The sequence below is a fragment of the Rutilus rutilus genome (genome assembly GCF_951802725.1).
Source record: "Rutilus rutilus genome assembly, chromosome: 10".
Taxonomy (NCBI): Eukaryota; Metazoa; Chordata; class Actinopteri; order Cypriniformes; family Leuciscidae; genus Rutilus; species Rutilus rutilus.
Window position 1 is genome coordinate 32,382,783 of NC_140215.1, and position 23,202 is coordinate 32,405,984.

The following is a 23,202-nucleotide window of genomic DNA, read 5'->3' on the forward strand; positions in this document are numbered from 1 at the left end:
ACCGTAATTAGGAGATGATTGATTGTTTTTATGGCAACACTATCAACGGCAAATTAATCTGCAGTGGTCAGGTGGTACAGCGATCACGTGGTACAAGTCGGAGTTCTACCACAAGTTACAAGTTGTAATTATGACTAAACTCCTACACCTAAACTCTCCAGGAAATGGATCTCTACTGGAGACTGGCATAAATCTGCATTGATCATCAAGAAACACGGGCATGTCTATTATTTGAATCTGAATTTTTCAATTGCTGATTGATTTGAATCCATGCAAGTAATTATGAATGAAAACAATGTTTCCAGCCACTGTAGTGAATATAGGGGAATACACAGCCACGGTTATATCATAGCCAATTTAATATTGGATGGTTTCATATGGATTGCATAATCAGATAATATTTGTTCACTCAAAGCTTTCTATAGACATATTTCTTATCGTGACCGAGGCAAGTAGCCTATAGAGCAGGGGTCAGCAACCTTTTTGTCATAAAGTGCCATTTTTAAGTTTCCGAGTTCATCACTGTGCCACAACACACACATAGCCTATATATATATATATATATATATATACACGCACACACTCATATAAATACACAAACATTTTACATTTTCATAATGGCTTACACAGAAATAGTACAGAAATTTAAATATTTCTCTTGAAATTTGTTTTAGATTTAGATAGACAATTTAATAGTATTTATAACTCCTAACTAGAGATGCACCGATTACAATTTTCTAGGCCGATTCCGATTTCCCATTGAGTTTGACCTGCCGATACCGATTTTAGCCGATTCCGATGTCATTTTTTCTAACCACTTTACAGCCCACACAAATATTTTTTTTCTATATATATTTTTTTTTTCATAAAATACCATATCAAACTGAATAATAAAAACAAGTTTAAATGGGTACATTTTATATAAATATTTTTGAGTCTTCATTTTCTTTTCTGACATAACCTAATCCAGTTCTTGTTAAAACACACTAGACATGAATGTGTTCTGTGCATTTTGGGCACTTTTGTTTGAAATCATATTTATTTTGTTCATCAAAAGTGTGCTTTCACTTTAATTGAGCGTGAGCAGCGCAGACAAAATAGACTCGCTTCATTGCTCCTGTGGGGCGCTCACGCGCTGCTCCTTGCCGCGGTGTGAATGCACTCATTGATTAACATGCACGGCGAAAAAAAAATATTACACGTGCACGTGTGATGCTGATGTTGCGCGATGTTAATCATGGGGAGCCCGAGTGCATTTGACCGGCATAAAATCGGCATAGTGCATCTCTACTCCTAACTTAATAAAATACGCTTTTTTTACTATGAGGAATTATTACATCAAAATGTAGATCTGTGTGCAGGTAGACTACTTTATCTGAATGAAATACATACACTTCTCTCGCATGTGTTGCTTGTGTGCCAGCGGGCACGCGTGCCTTACCCCTCATTTACACTGCACACATCTGCGGCGCATTACGGCTGCGACACGGCTACCGGAGCTGATCGCGCCCATTCTAGTCAATGCTTGTGTTTACACCGGCCGCGACGCGGCGCGTTTCAGAAGCTTCCCAGAAACGGCTCTCAGCGCCGCTTCGCTAAATATAGGCGCCTAGTCTATTTTTGACAGACGCGCGTCCAAGTCGCACCGGAAATACAAAATAAAAGTTAAAAAACACTGTCAATTTCAAAATAAACACCATGTGCAGACTCCCAATTGTATTGCACACCAATATATCCTTGGTAGAAAGCATAGACTGTAAGGTAGAAACCCCCAAAATCAAGAAAAACCACGTCGGACAGGCAAATCACGTGGTCTCACGCATCCAGTCGCTTCGCTTCTGAAATGCTCCTGGTGTGAGTTGGCACCGTGTGGTGGACGGAATAAAACCTTGTCGGAGCCGTAATGCGCCGCAGACGTGTGCAGTGTAAATGAGGGGTTAGGTTGCCGACCCCTGCCATAGAGTTTTGGTTAATTTCTGTGACGGAGACCGAGACGGCAGAAAGCGCACCCTGTTTGTTTTCTTTATTTTACAAAAGCACAACATTTAATTGTTATTGTGAGTGTACATAAATAACTAAAAGTTTGTTCGCGTTTGTCGAACGCTAATTTAACATGCCCGAAATAAAATCAGATTTTAGAAGAATTTGTAGCGCCACTCGGACAGGTGTGCCAACACTTATTTATAAACTAACGACGTCTTCACCTACACAAAAACCTGCTCACTTCAGGCTTGAACAGAGATGTGGGTTGCCCAATTTTCTGTGTTAGAGAAAAAAAGCAGCTCGTACAAAGCTCCTGGATGTCACAATTCCTGTCGCAAATAGACAAGGAGCCACGTAGTCGGCAGGGTTCGAACCTGCGCGGGGAGACCCCAATGGATTTCGAGTCCATCGCCTTAACCTCTCGGCCACGACTACTCCCGCCAGTGAGTCACATGCTATTTTCATTTCTGGATTTGAGCATCAGAGAACACCGGGGCCAACTATCAATGTGGATCAATGTGAGCAGCAGAGGATCAACCCGGCGAAAATATTGTGTTGGCAAAAAGGAGTTCAGCGACGTCTTCACCTACACGAAAAGACTGCCATGATCCGGATTTGGACTGGGGATGCTGCCCGCACAACGCAGAGTACTAAATGCTATACAGAGAAAGCAATCTTTCCACTCGCCCCGGGCCTGCACATACAGTGTCAACGGCAAGCTTCAGCTCAGTTCTCTCAAAGTCCCCCACCACCGCTTGCTCAGACAGTAGGGACTTTAAGCAACGGCCTCTGGTGGAACGGCAATGGCATTCTGTCGTTCTATTGCGCGCGCACGCGCGACATTAACTGCTACCTCGCGACGTTCTACTGTAACCGTCTACTACGGGAGAACAGCTGATTTGCCGTAGTCGTTACTACATGACAGATTAAGAAAGTTAATGTTATGTTTTAGGTTATGTGGCATTGTAATCGTTTCTGTATATCATTAAATGCCAAAAGCAACCCTTCTCTTGCTCAAAAATCACTTCCTTTTTTTGTATTTTGTTTGATGATTAAATTACCCCTACGCCGTCCTCTTTACTGTTGCTTAGTGATTTTTGCGCTCTTTAGCTACGGCAGTTAACGCTTACTTCCGGCTGCCGTTGCCGTTGCCGTTCCATCAGCAGCTGTTGCTTAAAGTCCCTAGTAACCAGTGTTGGGAAGGATACTTTCAAAACGTATTTCGTTACAGAATACAGAATACATGCCCAAAAATGTCATTTGTAACTTATTCCGTTACGTTACTCAATCTGAGTAACGTATTCTGAATACTTGGATTACTTCCACATTGAATTGCATTTTATAAGTGTTGGCCATCAAATCCTGCTTAATAAACAGGCCTGGTGATGCGGTGGTGATGCGTATGCCAATAAAGCACCTAAAAGCTGTCACAAAGAACCAGCAAAAGTAATAATTATGAATAGCCTATGTCAAATATAGAAAGGAGATATTTTAATTGTTTATTAATAAACAAGTGTTTTCTTTGTCAGTGTCGGTTACAAAGATGAAGTTGACGATGCTGACTCGTGATCTTCGCAGTAGCCTAGTGAACGCGCCAGAGAGAAATGCACATTTCATACGGATTACATGCAGAGAGCAGTTCTTTCGTGTTGAATTGTTCTGTTTAAAAGTAGACATGTCTGTGAGGCAAGTAGGGCCTTCTACCTTATACGCGCCCATTTCACACATACTCTGTGTGCAGTGCGTATGCGGTGCAGGAGCAGCACGCGCTGTAGTGCTTTCACATATGCTGCGTTTGCAGTGCGTAACTGATCCGTGGCTGTACCACAAACACATAGGCCTACACAATATTTGTATTTCAAATCCAGAAGTTATCAGCAACTTTTATTTTTAAAAAAGTTTTGTCACCGGTGCAATTCTCTTTGTAGCCTACACATATACACTCTTTAATAGACGTATTCAAGTTTAAACAATTTAAACAACGTATTAATCAATGCATTACTTCTATATAGATTATATATTAAGTTGTTCAAGCAAGTGGTAACATATTTAACTATGTAGGCTCCTTATATTAAAAATGCAAACATTTTAAATTAAAACTTAAAATTGACAAACACAGCCGACTATCATGCCTTTTCTTTTAGCATTTAAATTTAAATACAATAAATCTTGCATGCCACAAATAACTTGTTTTTCAACCTCCACGAATCAGACGAGTGTTGTTCATTATTTCGTCTTGTTTTCATTGCTTTACCCCGGTCTTAAAGTAAAAAGATGACTGTGAAAAAAAGCAGTACTTAATTAAAAACATTAATGGTGGTATTACTAAATTTAGTTTTATTTAATTTAATTAAATGCATTTATGGTTAAATTACTACATTTTCAGCTCAATCTGTGTTCATTTTGACCACGAAACATGTGCTGTCACTTTAATTCAGCGTTTGCAGCACAGCAGAAATAGACTCGGTGCGGAAACGATCGCTGCACTGCTGTAGCCTATACGCACCGCAACTGGAACGGATAAACGGACTGCAAACGCGTGCAGGGTGAAAGCTCTAAAAAACGAAAACGAAATTCACTTTAAAGAAAGGCTTTGTGTTTCTGTTTGAGGTCTCTGTGAAAGTTTTAAAGCAGTCTTTTAGTGCTGCTTTCAGAGCGCTCACGTCCGTAACGGAGAACTGTCACGACCATTGTTTTTTTCCTCATGAATGCGAATACGAAAAATTAAATAACATGAATATTTTATGTTCTGTGGAGAGCCTACCCTTCTTCATCCGGTGAGTAGTATTACTTTTGGTTTGCGCAGTGTAATTCACAGAATTACAAAAAAACAAAAAAAATGTTGCCACCTAAAAGTTAAAGATTTTTTTATTCCCTCATATTAAATATAAAACGCATGTAAACCGATATTTTTCTAATGTCTGGACTCCTTTATTAAGGGAGTATGGATAGACGGACGTTTCACTATTGTTATTAATTCATTTTCTGAGAATTTATATTTCAAGTTTTGACTGCAAATTTCACGTCCATAACGCTGGAATTGACCGATTAAAAAAAATTATCTTCAACTAGTTTTGTGGTGTAGGTCTACGTATTTGAAAAAAAATTACTTTAAGATGCTTCTTCAGGTTGGAGGTGGAGTCTTTGGACGCTGAAAGGAGGTTGGTTGCTGGCAAGCAGAGGTTGCACTGCAGTTATATTTCGTTCTCTTGTGAAATGCTAATGTGAATGTGAATTTCCAAGATAGAAACGTATTCTTGCCCTGGCTCTGTTGTTTCGGCTCCATCTCTACCTCTAGCTCCCGCTGCTCCTCTTCCGACTCCATTGTGACTGATCACGCAAACCACACATTTTTTTCGTTTTCATATTGGGGCTTCTGGGAAATGCATGGAGTTGCCTTAATTTATTTAGAGAGTGAATAAACTCGTGAAACAGAGAAGTATCGTCATGTAATAAATTGATTTCAACGATGTAACTGTATTCTAAATACCAACTATTTAAATTGTAACTGTAACGGAATACAGTTACTCATAATTTGTATTCTGAATACGTAATGCCGGTACATGTATTCCGTTACTCCCCAACACTGCTAGTAACCAAGCATTACATCTTATCTTGAAGAGGAAGACCATCTCCCTCAAAGGTTGGGAAGAGCACAGCAAGAGATTAGGGGAGGTCTGCAACAAACCTTCACCCGAACAGGGACTTGAACCCTGGACCCTCAGATTAAAAGTATGATGCTCTACCATTGGAGCTAACCGGGCTTTTGCCAGGGAACAGCCACCCTTGGGATATAACAGCACTTTCTCCTTAAAGTGTTCATGCTTTGTCAGCTTAAAGTTTGTGGCATTAAAGGATGAAGACCACAATTTATAAAGGGACGAGAGAGATAGGTTGCTCCTTCCAAAGCTAGGAACACTGACATTGAAAGAGTGATGATCTGGGCCTTTTGAAACGATGCCCACTTCAGGCTTGAAAAGAGCCCAATTTCCTTGTTAGAAAAAAAAGCAGCTTGTACAAAGATCCTGGATGTCACAACTCCTGTCGCAATCAGACAAAATGACAAGGAGCCACGTAGTCAGCAGGGTTGGAACCTGCGCGGGGAGACCCCAATGGTTTTCAAGGCCATCGCCTTAACTTCTCGGTCACGACTACTCTTGAAAGTGAATCAGTGATAGTGGTAATGAGTCACATGCTATTTTCTTTTCTGGAAGTGAGCAGCAGAGGACACCAGGGCCAACCATCAATGTGGATGTGAGCAGCAGAGGATGCACTCAGCTAACATATTGTGTTGGCAAAAAGGAGTTCAACGATGTCTTCACCTACACAAAAACCTGCTCACTTCAGGCTTGAAAAGAGATGTGGGTTGCCCAGTTTTCCATGTTAGAGGAAAAAAATGCAGCTCGTACAAAGATCCTGGATGTTACAGTTCCTGCCGGAAACAAACAAAGAGCCACGTAGTCGGCAGGGTTCGAACCTGAACGGGGAGACCCCAATGGATTTCAAGACCCAAGCAGGGACTTGAACCCTGAACCCTCAGATTAAAAGTCTGATGCTCTACCGACTGAGCTAGCCTTAGAGTTATGTTATCCTCAGCTTAAAGTTTGTGGCATTAACCCCTTACCAGACAGACCCAATTTTGGCAAGTGGGGCATACATTACATACCCAAAATAAAAAGTCATTCTGAATAGACACATAACCAACATATATTTAGAAAGCCAACTCTTGACAGTTTACAGTTCAAGACTCAGAATTAATCAGACTCTTATTAATATTGAGATATAAAAGCTGAAACATAAAAACAAATATATATATATTAAGAGTGTATGTATTAAATGTATAAACATATTATGTGAATGCAGTATAACAACTTATAACCACAACCACAGTGTAGCCACTGGTGTGGTCATGCTTCATTTCAAATCTGAGGATATCATCTCTAAATCTATGAATTGTATATACATTTTCTAAGATGATGTCAGGGGAGTTTTTTAGAGAAGGCTGATAAGATGCTAATCAAATATGTTATTGCCCATTTACAGTCTATGACTAATGTCTGGTGAGGAGAACCATTCATGCTTTATTGTAGTCAATGGACGAACCTTTGACATCTCTTTATTCTGGCATTATGGCTTGGCCATCTACGCTTTACATATTGCCTCACATTTACCCATTCATACACCGACGGCGGTATCAGCCATGCAAGGCGCCATCCAGCTCGTCAGGAGCAGCTGGGGTTAGGTGTCTTGCTCATGGACACCTCGACAGGTGGAACCGGGGATTGAACCGCCAACCTTCCGGTTTGTAGACAACCTACATGAACCACTGAGCCACTCCAGTGTGAAACTGTCATCGGTGCAGTGTGCACACAGCAGCAACTGAACGTTACCCCAGATAGTCGTGCGGTGTGAAAAGAACAGTGACCCGACTACTCTGAAAATTGTGCAGTGTGAACTCGGCATTACAGGCATTCAGAACTCATTTGGTCACAGGTAACTAAAGGGATCATCTGTTAATAGGCTTGAAGTTGCAACTTCCTAAAATGACCACTAGAAGACACAATTTCACTAAAATGCTTCAGAATGCAGAAGACTATTAGTCAATAGGCAATACTGGTTGAAACTTCACATCCTATAGCAATCAATAATAGAATTCTTCATCCAATCATGGCATTTTGATTCAGACGTTTCCATGTCAACAGCGAAATGAATCTGCATCAGTCAGGTGGTACAACTAGAGCACAGCAAGTTGTTTACATTCATTATCACTGTAATATTATGCATTGTAGACATGAGGCAATTTAGTGCAGTCTTTCATCTTGTGACACTTTACAGACTCTGCTGTGTGTTCAAGCGTTTTGAAGGCGGCGAGGCTTTGGAGGGTGGGATTTCATGCATTGATTCCAATGAGCCATTATGAGAGAGAACAGCCAAACTAACACTGGAATACAAAATCAAATTCCTTGTTTTCCCACTTAAAAAAAAAAAGAGAGGAAAATGGTCTTACAAGTGTGAGATTTATTTGGTGATAAACAGGGAAAACACACCATACATCCAATGGTTAAATCAGCACAGTTAACTGCATGCACAGCCACATTACTTATGGCCAGGACATTGCCCATAAGGGTAAGTTGGCGGTTCGGCTGCAGGCTTTCCTGGAGGCTTTCCTGGTGGTTCGGCTGCAGGCTTTCCTGGAGGCTTTGGAGGTTCGGCTGCAGGCTTTCCTGGAGGCTTTCCTGGTGGTTTGGCTTCAGGCTTTCCTGGAGGCTTCGGGGGTTCGGCTGCAGGCTTCACAGGAGGCTTCGGGGATTCAGCTGCAGGCTTCACCGGAGGCTTCGGGGGTTCGGCTGCAGGCTTCATTGGAGGCTTCGGGGGTTTGGCTGCAGGCGTCACTGGCAGTTCGTCTGAAGGCTCCGGAGGTTCGGTAGAAGGCTCCAGCTCAGGCAGTTCTGTAGAAGGCTCCGGTAGTTCGTTAGAAGGCTCTGGAGGTTCGGCTGCAGGCTTTCCTGGAGGTTCAGCTGCAGGCTTCCCTGGAGGCTTTCCTGGTGGTTCGGCTGCAGGCTTCCCTGGAGGCTTTCCTGGTGGCTTTCCTGGTGGTTCGGCTGCAGGCTTTCCTGGAGGCTTTCCTGGTGGTTCGGCTGCAGGCTTTCCTGGAGGTTTTCCTGGTGGTTTTCCTGGTGGTTCGGCTGCAGGCTTTCCTGGAGGCTTTCCTGGTGGTTCGGCTGCAGGCTTTCCTGGAGGCTTTCCTGGTGGTTCGGCTGCAGGCTTTCCTGGAGGCTTTCCTGGTGGTTCGGCTGCAGGCTTTCCTGGAGGCTTCGGGGGTTCGGCTGCAAGCGTCACTGGCAGTTCGTCTGAAGGCTCTGGAGGTTCGGTAGAAGGCTCCAGCTCAGGCAGTTCAGCAGAAGGCTCAGGCAGTTCTGTAGAAAGCTCCGGTAGTTCGTTAGAAGGCTCTGGAGGTTCGGCTGCAGGCTTTCCTGGAGGCTTTCCTGGTGGTTCGGCTGCAGGCTTCCCTGGAGGCTTTCCTGGTGGTTCGGCTGCAGGCTTCCCTGGAGGCTTTCCTGGTGGTTCGGCTGCAGGCTTTCCTGGAGGCTTTCCTGGTGGTTTTCCTGGTGGTTCGGCTGCAGGCTTTCCTGGTGGTTCGGCTGCAGGCTTCCCTGGAGGCTTCCGGGGTTCGGCTGCAGGCTTCCCTGGAGGGATCCAGATAGTCAACTTTAGTCAGTCTGTTTAGAGGCATTCAGTCTCAGATACAGCACAAAACCCAAATACCAAGTTTTACTCCTCTTAATTATTAATCATGATCGTATTAATAATTTTTCGTATTAATTTTGTAAAGCCATCCTGTACTTTAAACCGTGCTATTGGCTAAATAATTTTTACATTGAGAACGATTAATTATAAAACAAGACAAACTGAAATGAGGAAGCTGACCCAAACATTAATATAACAACAAATACCTGCAAATGGATCCATACACTGATGTCCACATCCATTGCAGCAGCATTTCTCATTGTTCGGACAGTCACTGTCATAGGAACACAACTCTGCACACATTCCTGCTCCAAAATTTGTACTTGGACACTCCCCTGGCTTTGCTGTTATAGAGACACATGACAGAGAAACCACATCACTGAATACTGAATGTCTCATACGCTGTATGAAAGAGAAAAAAAAAAAAAAAAAAAAAAAATCGTAGGAGGATTTACCGGAATATTCAGTCCATCTACTTCATAGTTTCACGTTTAGTTCAATGTGTTACTTGCGGTTTCTTTGCAGTTATTTGTGAAACTTACTAGCAATTCCTGAGTGAAAACATTTTTTCAGGGTTTTTTTCTGCAAGACGTATAGCATGCATCAATAATTAAAACTCACTGAAAACAGGTGGCACACACGCGGACCCACAGGGAAATTGACAGCATTTGTGTCCTCCAGAGCAGTCTCTATCAGAAGTGCATCCTCGTCGGGAGGGCACGACCGTCAGCGTCGCCGGACACTGACCAGGCACTACAGAAGAGGATTCAAGAGGATCATTAGGGGAGACCAGGAAGTGCTGTAATAGTTTGCTTCAGCCTCACTTTATAATATTCACACATTTATCTGCTTCAATTCAAGTAGCTTAGAAATCTACCATTTTTCACTAAACTGCATCAATCGGTTTCAAAGACTGAGTGCAGATACAACCTACCCCACTGTAGTAGAGTGAATAATAGTGCAATGCTGATAGAAAGCATGGACATCAGTTAATATGTTGTATACAAATTTACTGGTGTACATCTTCAAAAATGATGCCATCCCCATGACCACCCTCTTTCTTTTAATGGCGGTTGGCAATGACCACCCTCATTTCCTTTTAAGCATTTTAATAAGCTACTCAACAGAAAACAAAACAAATATAGAAACCCACTATATATGTAAAATGCAGAGTTATCGGTTATAATTAGCTCCCCACGTTATATTGTAGGCTTATGCATTTCTTAAAACAAAAAAACCTTAAGCAAAAGTTTAAACTCAGGATTGATACAGTCCGGTAACAATTTTGCAGCCATATTGTAACACTAATGTTCGTGTTTAACAGTAAACAAAAATGCCTATTAGTGATTATATGGGTTACTTGTACAATGCATAAACTTATGACAGTTTGCATATTTACACTTTGCTTATTATTAAAACTAAACCAACATTCAAAGATGAACTTCCACTTGACGTCTGTACTGTATTTTTGTAAGCAGATGTGTCTGAAATCAAATTTTGTAAGGCACTTTATTTATGCACTTCTTCAGGCTGCGTAATGAAGCTAAAAGAACTTCTCACCTAGGACTCCAGCATCTGTTGCGCTCAAACAAGCAGACAGACACAATAAAACAGCACTAAACGAGCAGTACACTTGAGCTGTCATCCTCTCAACCTGCAAAAATCTCAAAATCAACTCTGCTGGAAGATGCACTGAATTAGTGAGTCAGGAGGGGCGGACAGCAAGGACCACAAAACTACAAAGAAAAATCCCTGTTGCTGCATCAAAATATCAGCTGAGTCCCAAACCAAACGCTATCAAAAGAGTTTAAAACACTTTTTGAAAATGCGTTTTTAAAGATCCAATTGGGGGTCTGGGTAACTCCAACCCTAATGAAATTCATTTGCCTGTAGCTTTCTAATATAGCCTAATCTTGAAGACCTTGATTAGCTTGTTCAGGTGTGTTTGATTAGGGTTGGATGTCGTAATAATGACCGTAATTAGGAGATGATTGATTGTTTTTATGGCAACACTATCAACGGCAAATTAATCTGCAGTGGTCAGGTGGTACAGCGATCACGTGGTACAAGTCGGAGTTCTACCACAAGTTACAAGTTGTAATTATGACTAAACTCCTACACCTAAACTCTCCAGGAAATGGATCTCTACTGGAGACTGGCATAAATCTGCATTGATCATCAAGAAACACGGGCATGTCTATTATTTGAATCTGAATTTTTCAATTGCTGATTGATTTGAATCCATGCAAGTAATTATGAATGAAAACAATGTTTCCAGCCACTGTAGTGAATATAGGGGAATACACAGCCACGGTTATATCATAGCCAATTTAATATTGGATGGTTTCATATGGATTGCATAATCAGATAATATTTGTTCACTCAAAGCTTTCTATAGACATATTTCTTATCGTGACCGAGGCAAGTAGCCTATAGAGCAGGGGTCAGCAACCTTTTTGTCATAAAGTGCCATTTTTAAGTTTCCGAGTTCATCACTGTGCCACAACACACACATAGCCTATATATATATATATATATATATATACACGCACACACTCATATAAATACACAAACATTTTACATTTTCATAATGGCTTACACAGAAATAGTACAGAAATTTAAATATTTCTCTTGAAATTTGTTTTAGATTTAGATAGACAATTTAATAGTATTTATAACTCCTAACTAGAGATGCACCGATTACAATTTTCTAGGCCGATTCCGATTTCCCATTGAGTTTGACCTGCCGATACCGATTTTAGCCGATTCCGATGTCATTTTTTCTAACCACTTTACAGCCCACACAAATATTTTTTTTCTATATATATTTTTTTTTTCATAAAATACCATATCAAACTGAATAATAAAAACAAGTTTAAATGGGTACATTTTATATAAATATTTTTGAGTCTTCATTTTCTTTTCTGACATAACCTAATCCAGTTCTTGTTAAAACACACTAGACATGAATGTGTTCTGTGCATTTTGGGCACTTTTGTTTGAAATCATATTTATTTTGTTCATCAAAAGTGTGCTTTCACTTTAATTGAGCGTGAGCAGCGCAGACAAAATAGACTCGCTTCATTGCTCCTGTGGGGCGCTCACGCGCTGCTCCTTGCCGCGGTGTGAATGCACTCATTGATTAACATGCACGGCGAAAAAAAAATATTACACGTGCACGTGTGATGCTGATGTTGCGCGATGTTAATCATGGGGAGCCCGAGTGCATTTGACCGGCATAAAATCGGCATAGTGCATCTCTACTCCTAACTTAATAAAATACGCTTTTTTTACTATGAGGAATTATTACATCAAAATGTAGATCTGTGTGCAGGTAGACTACTTTATCTGAATGAAATACATACACTTCTCTCGCATGTGTTGCTTGTGTGCCAGCGGGCACGCGTGCCTTACCCCTCATTTACACTGCACACATCTGCGGCGCATTACGGCTGCGACACGGCTACCGGAGCTGATCGCGCCCATTCTAGTCAATGCTTGTGTTTACACCGGCCGCGACGCGGCGCGTTTCAGAAGCTTCCCAGAAACGGCTCTCAGCGCCGCTTCGCTAAATATAGGCGCCTAGTCTATTTTTGACAGACGCGCGTCCAAGTCGCACCGGAAATACAAAATAAAAGTTAAAAAACACTGTCAATTTCAAAATAAACACCATGTGCAGACTCCCAATTGTATTGCACACCAATATATCCTTGGTAGAAAGCATAGACTGTAAGGTAGAAACCCCCAAAATCAAGAAAAACCACGTCGGACAGGCAAATCACGTGGTCTCACGCATCCAGTCGCTTCGCTTCTGAAATGCTCCTGGTGTGAGTTGGCACCGTGTGGTGGACGGAATAAAACCTTGTCGGAGCCGTAATGCGCCGCAGACGTGTGCAGTGTAAATGAGGGGTTAGGTTGCCGACCCCTGCCATAGAGTTTTGGTTAATTTCTGTGACGGAGACCGAGACGGCAGAAAGCGCACCCTGTTTGTTTTCTTTATTTTACAAAAGCACAACATTTAATTGTTATTGTGAGTGTACATAAATAACTAAAAGTTTGTTCGCGTTTGTCGAACGCTAATTTAACATGCCCGAAATAAAATCAGATTTTAGAAGAATTTGTAGCGCCACTCGGACAGGTGTGCCAACACTTATTTATAAACTAACGACGTCTTCACCTACACAAAAACCTGCTCACTTCAGGCTTGAACAGAGATGTGGGTTGCCCAATTTTCTGTGTTAGAGAAAAAAAGCAGCTCGTACAAAGCTCCTGGATGTCACAATTCCTGTCGCAAATAGACAAGGAGCCACGTAGTCGGCAGGGTTCGAACCTGCGCGGGGAGACCCCAATGGATTTCGAGTCCATCGCCTTAACCTCTCGGCCACGACTACTCCCGCCAGTGAGTCACATGCTATTTTCATTTCTGGATTTGAGCATCAGAGAACACCGGGGCCAACTATCAATGTGGATCAATGTGAGCAGCAGAGGATCAACCCGGCGAAAATATTGTGTTGGCAAAAAGGAGTTCAGCGACGTCTTCACCTACACGAAAAGACTGCCATGATCCGGATTTGGACTGGGGATGCTGCCCGCACAACGCAGAGTACTAAATGCTATACAGAGAAAGCAATCTTTCCACTCGCCCCGGGCCTGCACATACAGTGTCAACGGCAAGCTTCAGCTCAGTTCTCTCAAAGTCCCCCACCACCGCTTGCTCAGACAGTAGGGACTTTAAGCAACGGCCTCTGGTGGAACGGCAATGGCATTCTGTCGTTCTATTGCGCGCGCACGCGCGACATTAACTGCTACCTCGCGACGTTCTACTGTAACCGTCTACTACGGGAGAACAGCTGATTTGCCGTAGTCGTTACTACATGACAGATTAAGAAAGTTAATGTTATGTTTTAGGTTATGTGGCATTGTAATCGTTTCTGTATATCATTAAATGCCAAAAGCAACCCTTCTCTTGCTCAAAAATCACTTCCTTTTTTTGTATTTTGTTTGATGATTAAATTACCCCTACGCCGTCCTCTTTACTGTTGCTTAGTGATTTTTGCGCTCTTTAGCTACGGCAGTTAACGCTTACTTCCGGCTGCCGTTGCCGTTGCCGTTCCATCAGCAGCTGTTGCTTAAAGTCCCTAGTAACCAGTGTTGGGAAGGATACTTTCAAAACGTATTTCGTTACAGAATACAGAATACATGCCCAAAAATGTCATTTGTAACTTATTCCGTTACGTTACTCAATCTGAGTAACGTATTCTGAATACTTGGATTACTTCCACATTGAATTGCATTTTATAAGTGTTGGCCATCAAATCCTGCTTAATAAACAGGCCTGGTGATGCGGTGGTGATGCGTATGCCAATAAAGCACCTAAAAGCTGTCACAAAGAACCAGCAAAAGTAATAATTATGAATAGCCTATGTCAAATATAGAAAGGAGATATTTTAATTGTTTATTAATAAACAAGTGTTTTCTTTGTCAGTGTCGGTTACAAAGATGAAGTTGACGATGCTGACTCGTGATCTTCGCAGTAGCCTAGTGAACGCGCCAGAGAGAAATGCACATTTCATACGGATTACATGCAGAGAGCAGTTCTTTCGTGTTGAATTGTTCTGTTTAAAAGTAGACATGTCTGTGAGGCAAGTAGGGCCTTCTACCTTATACGCGCCCATTTCACACATACTCTGTGTGCAGTGCGTATGCGGTGCAGGAGCAGCACGCGCTGTAGTGCTTTCACATATGCTGCGTTTGCAGTGCGTAACTGATCCGTGGCTGTACCACAAACACATAGGCCTACACAATATTTGTATTTCAAATCCAGAAGTTATCAGCAACTTTTATTTTTAAAAAAGTTTTGTCACCGGTGCAATTCTCTTTGTAGCCTACACATATACACTCTTTAATAGACGTATTCAAGTTTAAACAATTTAAACAACGTATTAATCAATGCATTACTTCTATATAGATTATATATTAAGTTGTTCAAGCAAGTGGTAACATATTTAACTATGTAGGCTCCTTATATTAAAAATGCAAACATTTTAAATTAAAACTTAAAATTGACAAACACAGCCGACTATCATGCCTTTTCTTTTAGCATTTAAATTTAAATACAATAAATCTTGCATGCCACAAATAACTTGTTTTTCAACCTCCACGAATCAGACGAGTGTTGTTCATTATTTCGTCTTGTTTTCATTGCTTTACCCCGGTCTTAAAGTAAAAAGATGACTGTGAAAAAAAGCAGTACTTAATTAAAAACATTAATGGTGGTATTACTAAATTTAGTTTTATTTAATTTAATTAAATGCATTTATGGTTAAATTACTACATTTTCAGCTCAATCTGTGTTCATTTTGACCACGAAACATGTGCTGTCACTTTAATTCAGCGTTTGCAGCACAGCAGAAATAGACTCGGTGCGGAAACGATCGCTGCACTGCTGTAGCCTATACGCACCGCAACTGGAACGGATAAACGGACTGCAAACGCGTGCAGGGTGAAAGCTCTAAAAAACGAAAACGAAATTCACTTTAAAGAAAGGCTTTGTGTTTCTGTTTGAGGTCTCTGTGAAAGTTTTAAAGCAGTCTTTTAGTGCTGCTTTCAGAGCGCTCACGTCCGTAACGGAGAACTGTCACGACCATTGTTTTTTTCCTCATGAATGCGAATACGAAAAATTAAATAACATGAATATTTTATGTTCTGTGGAGAGCCTACCCTTCTTCATCCGGTGAGTAGTATTACTTTTGGTTTGCGCAGTGTAATTCACAGAATTACAAAAAAACAAAAAAAATGTTGCCACCTAAAAGTTAAAGATTTTTTTATTCCCTCATATTAAATATAAAACGCATGTAAACCGATATTTTTCTAATGTCTGGACTCCTTTATTAAGGGAGTATGGATAGACGGACGTTTCACTATTGTTATTAATTCATTTTCTGAGAATTTATATTTCAAGTTTTGACTGCAAATTTCACGTCCATAACGCTGGAATTGACCGATTAAAAAAAATTATCTTCAACTAGTTTTGTGGTGTAGGTCTACGTATTTGAAAAAAAATTACTTTAAGATGCTTCTTCAGGTTGGAGGTGGAGTCTTTGGACGCTGAAAGGAGGTTGGTTGCTGGCAAGCAGAGGTTGCACTGCAGTTATATTTCGTTCTCTTGTGAAATGCTAATGTGAATGTGAATTTCCAAGATAGAAACGTATTCTTGCCCTGGCTCTGTTGTTTCGGCTCCATCTCTACCTCTAGCTCCCGCTGCTCCTCTTCCGACTCCATTGTGACTGATCACGCAAACCACACATTTTTTTCGTTTTCATATTGGGGCTTCTGGGAAATGCATGGAGTTGCCTTAATTTATTTAGAGAGTGAATAAACTCGTGAAACAGAGAAGTATCGTCATGTAATAAATTGATTTCAACGATGTAACTGTATTCTAAATACCAACTATTTAAATTGTAACTGTAACGGAATACAGTTACTCATAATTTGTATTCTGAATACGTAATGCCGGTACATGTATTCCGTTACTCCCCAACACTGCTAGTAACCAAGCATTACATCTTATCTTGAAGAGGAAGACCATCTCCCTCAAAGGTTGGGAAGAGCACAGCAAGAGATTAGGGGAGGTCTGCAACAAACCTTCACCCGAACAGGGACTTGAACCCTGGACCCTCAGATTAAAAGTATGATGCTCTACCATTGGAGCTAACCGGGCTTTTGCCAGGGAACAGCCACCCTTGGGATATAACAGCACTTTCTCCTTAAAGTGTTCATGCTTTGTCAGCTTAAAGTTTGTGGCATTAAAGGATGAAGACCACAATTTATAAAGGGACGAGAGAGATAGGTTGCTCCTTCCAAAGCTAGGAACACTGACATTGAAAGAGTGATGATCTGGGCCTTTTGAAACGATGCCCACTTCAGGCTTGAAAAGAGCCCAATTTCCTTGTTAGAAAAAAAAGCAGCTTGTACAAAGATCCTGGATGTCACAACTCCTGTCGCAATCAGACAAAATGACAAGGAGCCACGTAGTCAGCAGGGTTGGAACCTGCGCGGGGAGACCCCAATGGTTTTCAAGGCCATCGCCTTAACTTCTCGGTCACGACTACTCTTGAAAGTGAATCAGTGATAGTGGTAATGAGTCACATGCTATTTTCTTTTCTGGAAGTGAGCAGCAGAGGACACCAGGGCCAACCATCAATGTGGATGTGAGCAGCAGAGGATGCACTCAGCTAACATATTGTGTTGGCAAAAAGGAGTTCAACGATGTCTTCACCTACACAAAAACCTGCTCACTTCAGGCTTGAAAAGAGATGTGGGTTGCCCAGTTTTCCATGTTAGAGGAAAAAAATGCAGCTCGTACAAAGATCCTGGATGTTACAGTTCCTGCCGGAAACAAACAAAGAGCCACGTAGTCGGCAGGGTTCGAACCTGAACGGGGAGACCCCAATGGATTTCAAGACCCAAGCAGGGACTTGAACCCTGAACCCTCAGATTAAAAGTCTGATGCTCTACCGACTGAGCTAGCCTTAGAGTTATGTTATCCTCAGCTTAAAGTTTGTGGCATTAACCCCTTACCAGACAGACCCAATTTTGGCAAGTGGGGCATACATTACATACCCAAAATAAAAAGTCATTCTGAATAGACACATAACCAACATATATTTAGAAAGCCAACTCTTGACAGTTTACAGTTCAAGACTCAGAATTAATCAGACTCTTATTAATATTGAGATATAAAAGCTGAAACATAAAAACAAATATATATATATTAAGAGTGTATGTATTAAATGTATAAACATATTATGTGAATGCAGTATAACAACTTATAACCACAACCACAGTGTAGCCACTGGTGTGGTCATGCTTCATTTCAAATCTGAGGATGATATCTCTAAATCTATGAATTGTATATACATTTTCTAAGATGATGTCAGGGGAGTTTTTTAGAGAAGGCTGATAAGATGCTAATCAAATATGTTATTGCCCATTTACAGTCTATGACTAATGTCTGGTGAGGAGAACCATTCATGCTTTATTGTAGTCAATGGACGAACCTTTGACATCTCTTTATTCTGGCATTATGGCTTGGCCATCTACGCTTTACATATTGCCTCACATTTACCCATTCATACACCGACGGCGGTATCAGCCATGCAAGGCGCCATCCAGCTCGTCAGGAGCAGCTGGGGTTAGGTGTCTTGCTCATGGACACCTCGACAGGTGGAACCGGGGATTGAACCACCAACCTTCCGGTTTGTAGACAACCTACATGAACCACTGAGCCACTCCAGTGTGAAACTGTCATCGGTGCAGTGTGCACACAGCAGCAACTGAACGTTACCCCAGATAGTCGTGCGGTGTGAAAAGAACAGTGACCCGACTACTCTGAAAATTGTGCAGTGTGAACTCGGCATTACAGGCATTCAGAACTCATTTGGTCGCAGGTAACTAAAGGGATCATCTGTTAATAGGCTTGAAGTTGCAACTTCCTAAAATGACCACTAGAAGACACAATTTCACTAAAATGCTTCAGAATGCAGAAGACTATTAGTCAATAGGCAATACTGGTTGAAACTTCACATCCTATAGCAATCAATAATAGAATTCTTCATCCAATCATGGCATTTTGATTCAGACGTTTCCATGTCAACAGCGAAATGAATCTGCATCAGTCAGGTGGTACAACTAGAGCACTGCAAGTTGTTTACATTCATTATCACTGTAATATTATGCATTGTAGACATGAGGCAATTTAGTGCAGTCTTTCATCTTGTGACACTTTACAGACTCTGCTGTGTGTTCAAGCGTTTTGAAGGCGGCGAGGCTTTGGAGGGTGGGATTTCATGCATTGATTCCAATGAGCCATTATGAGAGAGAACAGCCAAACTAACACTGGAATACAAAATCAAATTCCTTGTTTTCCCACTTAAAAAAAAAAAAAAAAAAAAAAAAAAAGAGGAAAATGGTCTTACAAGTGTGAGATTTATTTGGTGATAAACAGGGAAAACACACCATACATCCAATGGTTAAATCAGCACAGTTAACTGCATGCACAGCCACATTACTTATGGCCAGGACATTGCCCATAAGGGTAAGTTGGCGGTTCGGCTGCAGGCTTTCCTGGAGGCTTTCCTGGTGGTTCGGCTGCAGGCTTTCCTGGAGGCTTTGGAGGTTCGGCTGCAGGCTTTCCTGGAGGCTTTCCTGGTGGTTTGGCTTCAGGCTTTCCTGGAGGCTTCGGGGGTTCGGCTGCAGGCTTCACAGGAGGCTTCGGGGATTCAGCTGCAGGCTTCACCGGAGGCTTCGGGGGTTCGGCTGCAGGCTTCATTGGAGGCTTCGGGGGTTTGGCTGCAGGCGTCACTGGCAGTTCGTCTGAAGGCTCCGGAGGTTCGGTAGAAGGCTCCAGCTCAGGCAGTTCTGTAGAAGGCTCCGGTAGTTCGTTAGAAGGCTCTGGAGGTTCGGCTGCAGGCTTTCCTGGAGGTTCAGCTGCAGGCTTCCCTGGAGGCTTTCCTGGTGGTTCGGCTGCAGGCTTCCCTGGAGGCTTTCCTGGTGGCTTTCCTGGTGGTTCGGCTGCAGGCTTTCCTGGAGGCTTTCCTGGTGGTTCGGCTGCAGGCTTTCCTGGAGGTTTTCCTGGTGGTTTTCCTGGTGGTTCGGCTGCAGGCTTTCCTGGAGGCTTTCCTGGTGGTTCGGCTGCAGGCTTTCCTGGAGGCTTTCCTGGTGGTTCGGCTGCAGGCTTTCCTGGAGGCTTTCCTGGTGGTTCGGCTGCAGGCTTTCCTGGAGGCTTTCCTGGTGGTTCGGCTGCAGGCTTTCCTGGAGGCTTCGGGGGTTCGGCTGCAAGCGTCACTGGCAGTTCGTCTGAAGGCTCTGGAGGTTCGGTAGAAGGCTCCAGCTCAGGCAGTTCAGCAGAAGGCTCAGGCAGTTCTGTAGAAAGCTCCGGTAGTTCGTTAGAAGGCTCTGGAGGTTCGGCTGCAGGCTTTCCTGGAGGCTTTCCTGGTGGTTCGGCTGCAGGCTTCCCTGGAGGCTTTCCTGGTGGTTCGGCTGCAGGCTTCCCTGGAGGCTTTCCTGGTGGTTCGGCTGCAGGCTTTCCTGGAGGCTTTCCTGGTGGTTTTCCTGGTGGTTCGGCTGCAGGCTTTCCTGGAGGCTTTCCTGGTGGTTCGGCTGCAGGCTTCCCTGGAGGCTTCCGGGGTTCGGCTGCAGGCTTCCCTGGAGGGATCCAGATAGTCAACTTTAGTCAGTCTGTTTAGAGGCATTCAGTCTCAGATACAGCACAAAACCCAAATACCAAGTTTTACTCCTCTTAATTATTAATCATGATCGTATTAATAATTTTTCGTATTAATTTTGTAAAGCCATCCTGTACTTTAAACCGTGCTATTGGCTAAATAATTTTTACATTGAGAACGATTAATTATAAAACAAGACAAACTGAAATGAGGAAGCTGACCCAAACATTAATATAACAACAAATACCTGCAAATGGATCCATACACTGATGTCCACATCCATTGCAGCAGCATTTCTCATTGTTCGGACAGTCACTGTCATAGGAACACAACTCTGCACACATTCCTGCTCCAAAATTTGTACTTGGACACTCCCCTGGCTTTGCTGTTATAGAGACACATGACAGAGAAACCACATCACTGAATACTGAATGTCTCATACGCTGTATGAAAGAGAAAAAAAAAAAAAAAAAAAAAAATCGTAGGAGGATTTACCGGAATATTCAGTCCATCTACTTCATAGTTTCACGTTTAGTTCAATGTGTTACTTGCGGTTTCTTTGCAGTTATTTGTGAAACTTACTAGCAATTCCTGAGTGAAAACATTTTTTCAGGGTTTTTTTCTGCAAGACGTATAGCATGCATCAATAATTAAAACTCACTGAAAACAGGTGGCACACACGCGGACCCACAGGGAAATTGACAGCATTTGTGTCCTCCAGAGCAGTCTCTATCAGAAGTGCATCCTCGTCGGGAGGGCACGACCGTCAGCGTCGCCGGACACTGACCAGGCACTACAGAAGAGGATTCAAGAGGATCATTAGGGGAGACCAGGAAGTGCTGTAATAGTTTGCTTCAGCCTCACTTTATAATATTCACACATTTATCTGCTTCAATTCAAGTAGCTTAGAAATCTACCATTTTTCACTAAACTGCATCAATCGGTTTCAAAGACTGAGTGCAGATACAACCTACCCCACTGTAGTAGAGTGAATAATAGTGCAATGCTGATAGAAAGCATGGACATCAGTTAATATGTTGTATACAAATTTACTGGTGTACATCTTCAAAAATGATGCCATCCCCATGACCACCCTCTTTCTTTTAATGGCGGTTGGCAATGACCACCCTCATTTCCTTTTAAGCATTTTAATAAGCTACTCAACAGAAAACAAAACAAATATAGAAACCCACTATATATGTAAAATGCAGAGTTATCGGTTATAATTAGCTCCCCACGTTATATTGTAGGCTTATGCATTTCTTAAAACAAAAAAACCTTAAGCAAAAGTTTAAACTCAGGATTGATACAGTCCGGTAACAATTTTGCAGCCATATTGTAACACTAATGTTCGTGTTTAACAGTAAACAAAAATGCCTATTAGTGATTATATGGGTTACTTGTACAATGCATAAACTTATGACAGTTTGCATATTTACACTTTGCTTATTATTAAAACTAAACCAACATTCAAAGATGAACTTCCACTTGACGTCTGTACTGTATTTTTGTAAGCAGATGTGTCTGAAATCAAATTTTGTAAGGCACTTTATTTATGCACTTCTTCAGGCTGCGTAATGAAGCTAAAAGAACTTCTCACCTAGGACTCCAGCATCTGTTGCGCTCAAACAAGCAGACAGACACAATAAAACAGCACTAAACGAGCAGTACACTTGAGCTGTCATCCTCTCAACCTGCAAAAATCTCAAAATCAACTCTGCTGGAAGATGCACTGAATTAGTGAGTCAGGAGGGGCGGACAGCAAGGACCACAAAACTACAAAGAAAAATCCCTGTTGCTGCATCAAAATATCAGCTGAGTCCCAAACCAAACGCTATCAAAAGAGTTTAAAACACTTTTTGAAAATGCGTTTTTAAAGATCCAATTGGGGGTCTGGGTAACTCCAACCCTAATGAAATTCATTTGCCTGTAGCTTTCTAATATAGCCTAATCTTGAAGACCTTGATTAGCTTGTTCAGGTGTGTTTGATTAGGGTTGGATGTCGTAATAATGACCGTAATTAGGAGATGATTGATTGTTTTTATGGCAACACTATCAACGGCAAATTAATCTGCAGTGGTCAGGTGGTACAGCGATCACGTGGTACAAGTCGGAGTTCTACCACAAGTTACAAGTTGTAATTATGACTAAACTCCTACACCTAAACTCTCCAGGAAATGGATCTCTACTGGAGACTGGCATAAATCTGCATTGATCATCAAGAAACACGGGCATGTCTATTATTTGAATCTGAATTTTTCAATTGCTGATTGATTTGAATCCATGCAAGTAATTATGAATGAAAACAATGTTTCCAGCCACTGTAGTGAATATAGGGGAATACACAGCCACGGTTATATCATAGCCAATTTAATATTGGATGGTTTCATATGGATTGCATAATCAGATAATATTTGTTCACTCAAAGCTTTCTATAGACATATTTCTTATCGTGACCGAGGCAAGTAGCCTATAGAGCAGGGGTCAGCAACCTTTTTGTCATAAAGTGCCATTTTTAAGTTTCCGAGTTCATCACTGTGCCACAACACACACGTAGCCTATATATATATATATATATATATATATATATACACGCACACACTCATATAAATACACAAACATTTTACATTTTCATAATGGCTTACACAGAAATAGTACAGAAATTTAAATATTTCTCTTGAAATTTGTTTTAGATTTAGATAGACAATTTAATAGTATTTATAACTCCTAACTAGAGATGCACCGA

General features: G+C 41.7%; 2 protein-coding genes across 2 annotated transcripts; both read right to left on the reverse strand.

Moving 5' to 3' along the window:
• Positions 1-7,981: 7,981 nt before the first annotated feature.
• LOC311298512 (uncharacterized protein) lies at positions 7,982-11,172 on the reverse strand. The gene is made up of 4 exons (XM_084421512.1): positions 10,792-11,172; positions 9,853-9,984; positions 9,438-9,575; positions 7,982-9,170 (listed from the first exon to the last, which is right to left on the reverse strand). The coding sequence occupies exons 1-4, from the start codon at positions 10,874-10,876 to the stop codon at positions 8,080-8,082; spliced, it is 1,446 nt and encodes a 481-aa protein (XP_084277638.1). The 5' UTR covers positions 10,877-11,172; the 3' UTR covers positions 7,982-8,079.
• Positions 11,173-19,199: 8,027 nt separating this feature from the next.
• LOC311298513 (uncharacterized protein) lies at positions 19,200-22,437 on the reverse strand. The gene is made up of 4 exons (XM_084421513.1): positions 22,057-22,437; positions 21,118-21,249; positions 20,704-20,841; positions 19,200-20,436 (listed from the first exon to the last, which is right to left on the reverse strand). The coding sequence occupies exons 1-4, from the start codon at positions 22,139-22,141 to the stop codon at positions 19,298-19,300; spliced, it is 1,494 nt and encodes a 497-aa protein (XP_084277639.1). The 5' UTR covers positions 22,142-22,437; the 3' UTR covers positions 19,200-19,297.
• Between the last annotated feature and the right edge of the window lie 765 nt (positions 22,438-23,202).

Bases quoted from the DNA above. Each gene is read 5' to 3' on its own strand.
- LOC311298512 (XM_084421512.1), bottom strand. From the start codon at position 10,876: ATGACAGCTCAAGTGTACTGCTCGTTTAGTGCTGTTTTATTGTGTCTG. The intron at 9,576-9,852 runs GTGAGTTTTAAT...TCTCTATAACAG, and splicing joins GTGTGTGCCACCTGTTTTCA to CAAAGCCAGGGGAGTGTCCA. The intron at 9,171-9,437 runs GTATTTGTTGTT...GGATCCCTCCAG, and splicing joins GTGTATGGATCCATTTGCAG to GGAAGCCTGCAGCCGAACCC.
- LOC311298513 (XM_084421513.1), bottom strand. From the start codon at position 22,141: ATGACAGCTCAAGTGTACTGCTCGTTTAGTGCTGTTTTATTGTGTCTG. The intron at 21,250-22,056 runs GTGAGAAGTTCT...CCTCTTCTGTAG, and splicing joins AACAGATGCTGGAGTCCTAG to TGCCTGGTCAGTGTCCGGCG. The intron at 20,437-20,703 runs GTATTTGTTGTT...GGATCCCTCCAG, and splicing joins GTGTATGGATCCATTTGCAG to GGAAGCCTGCAGCCGAACCC.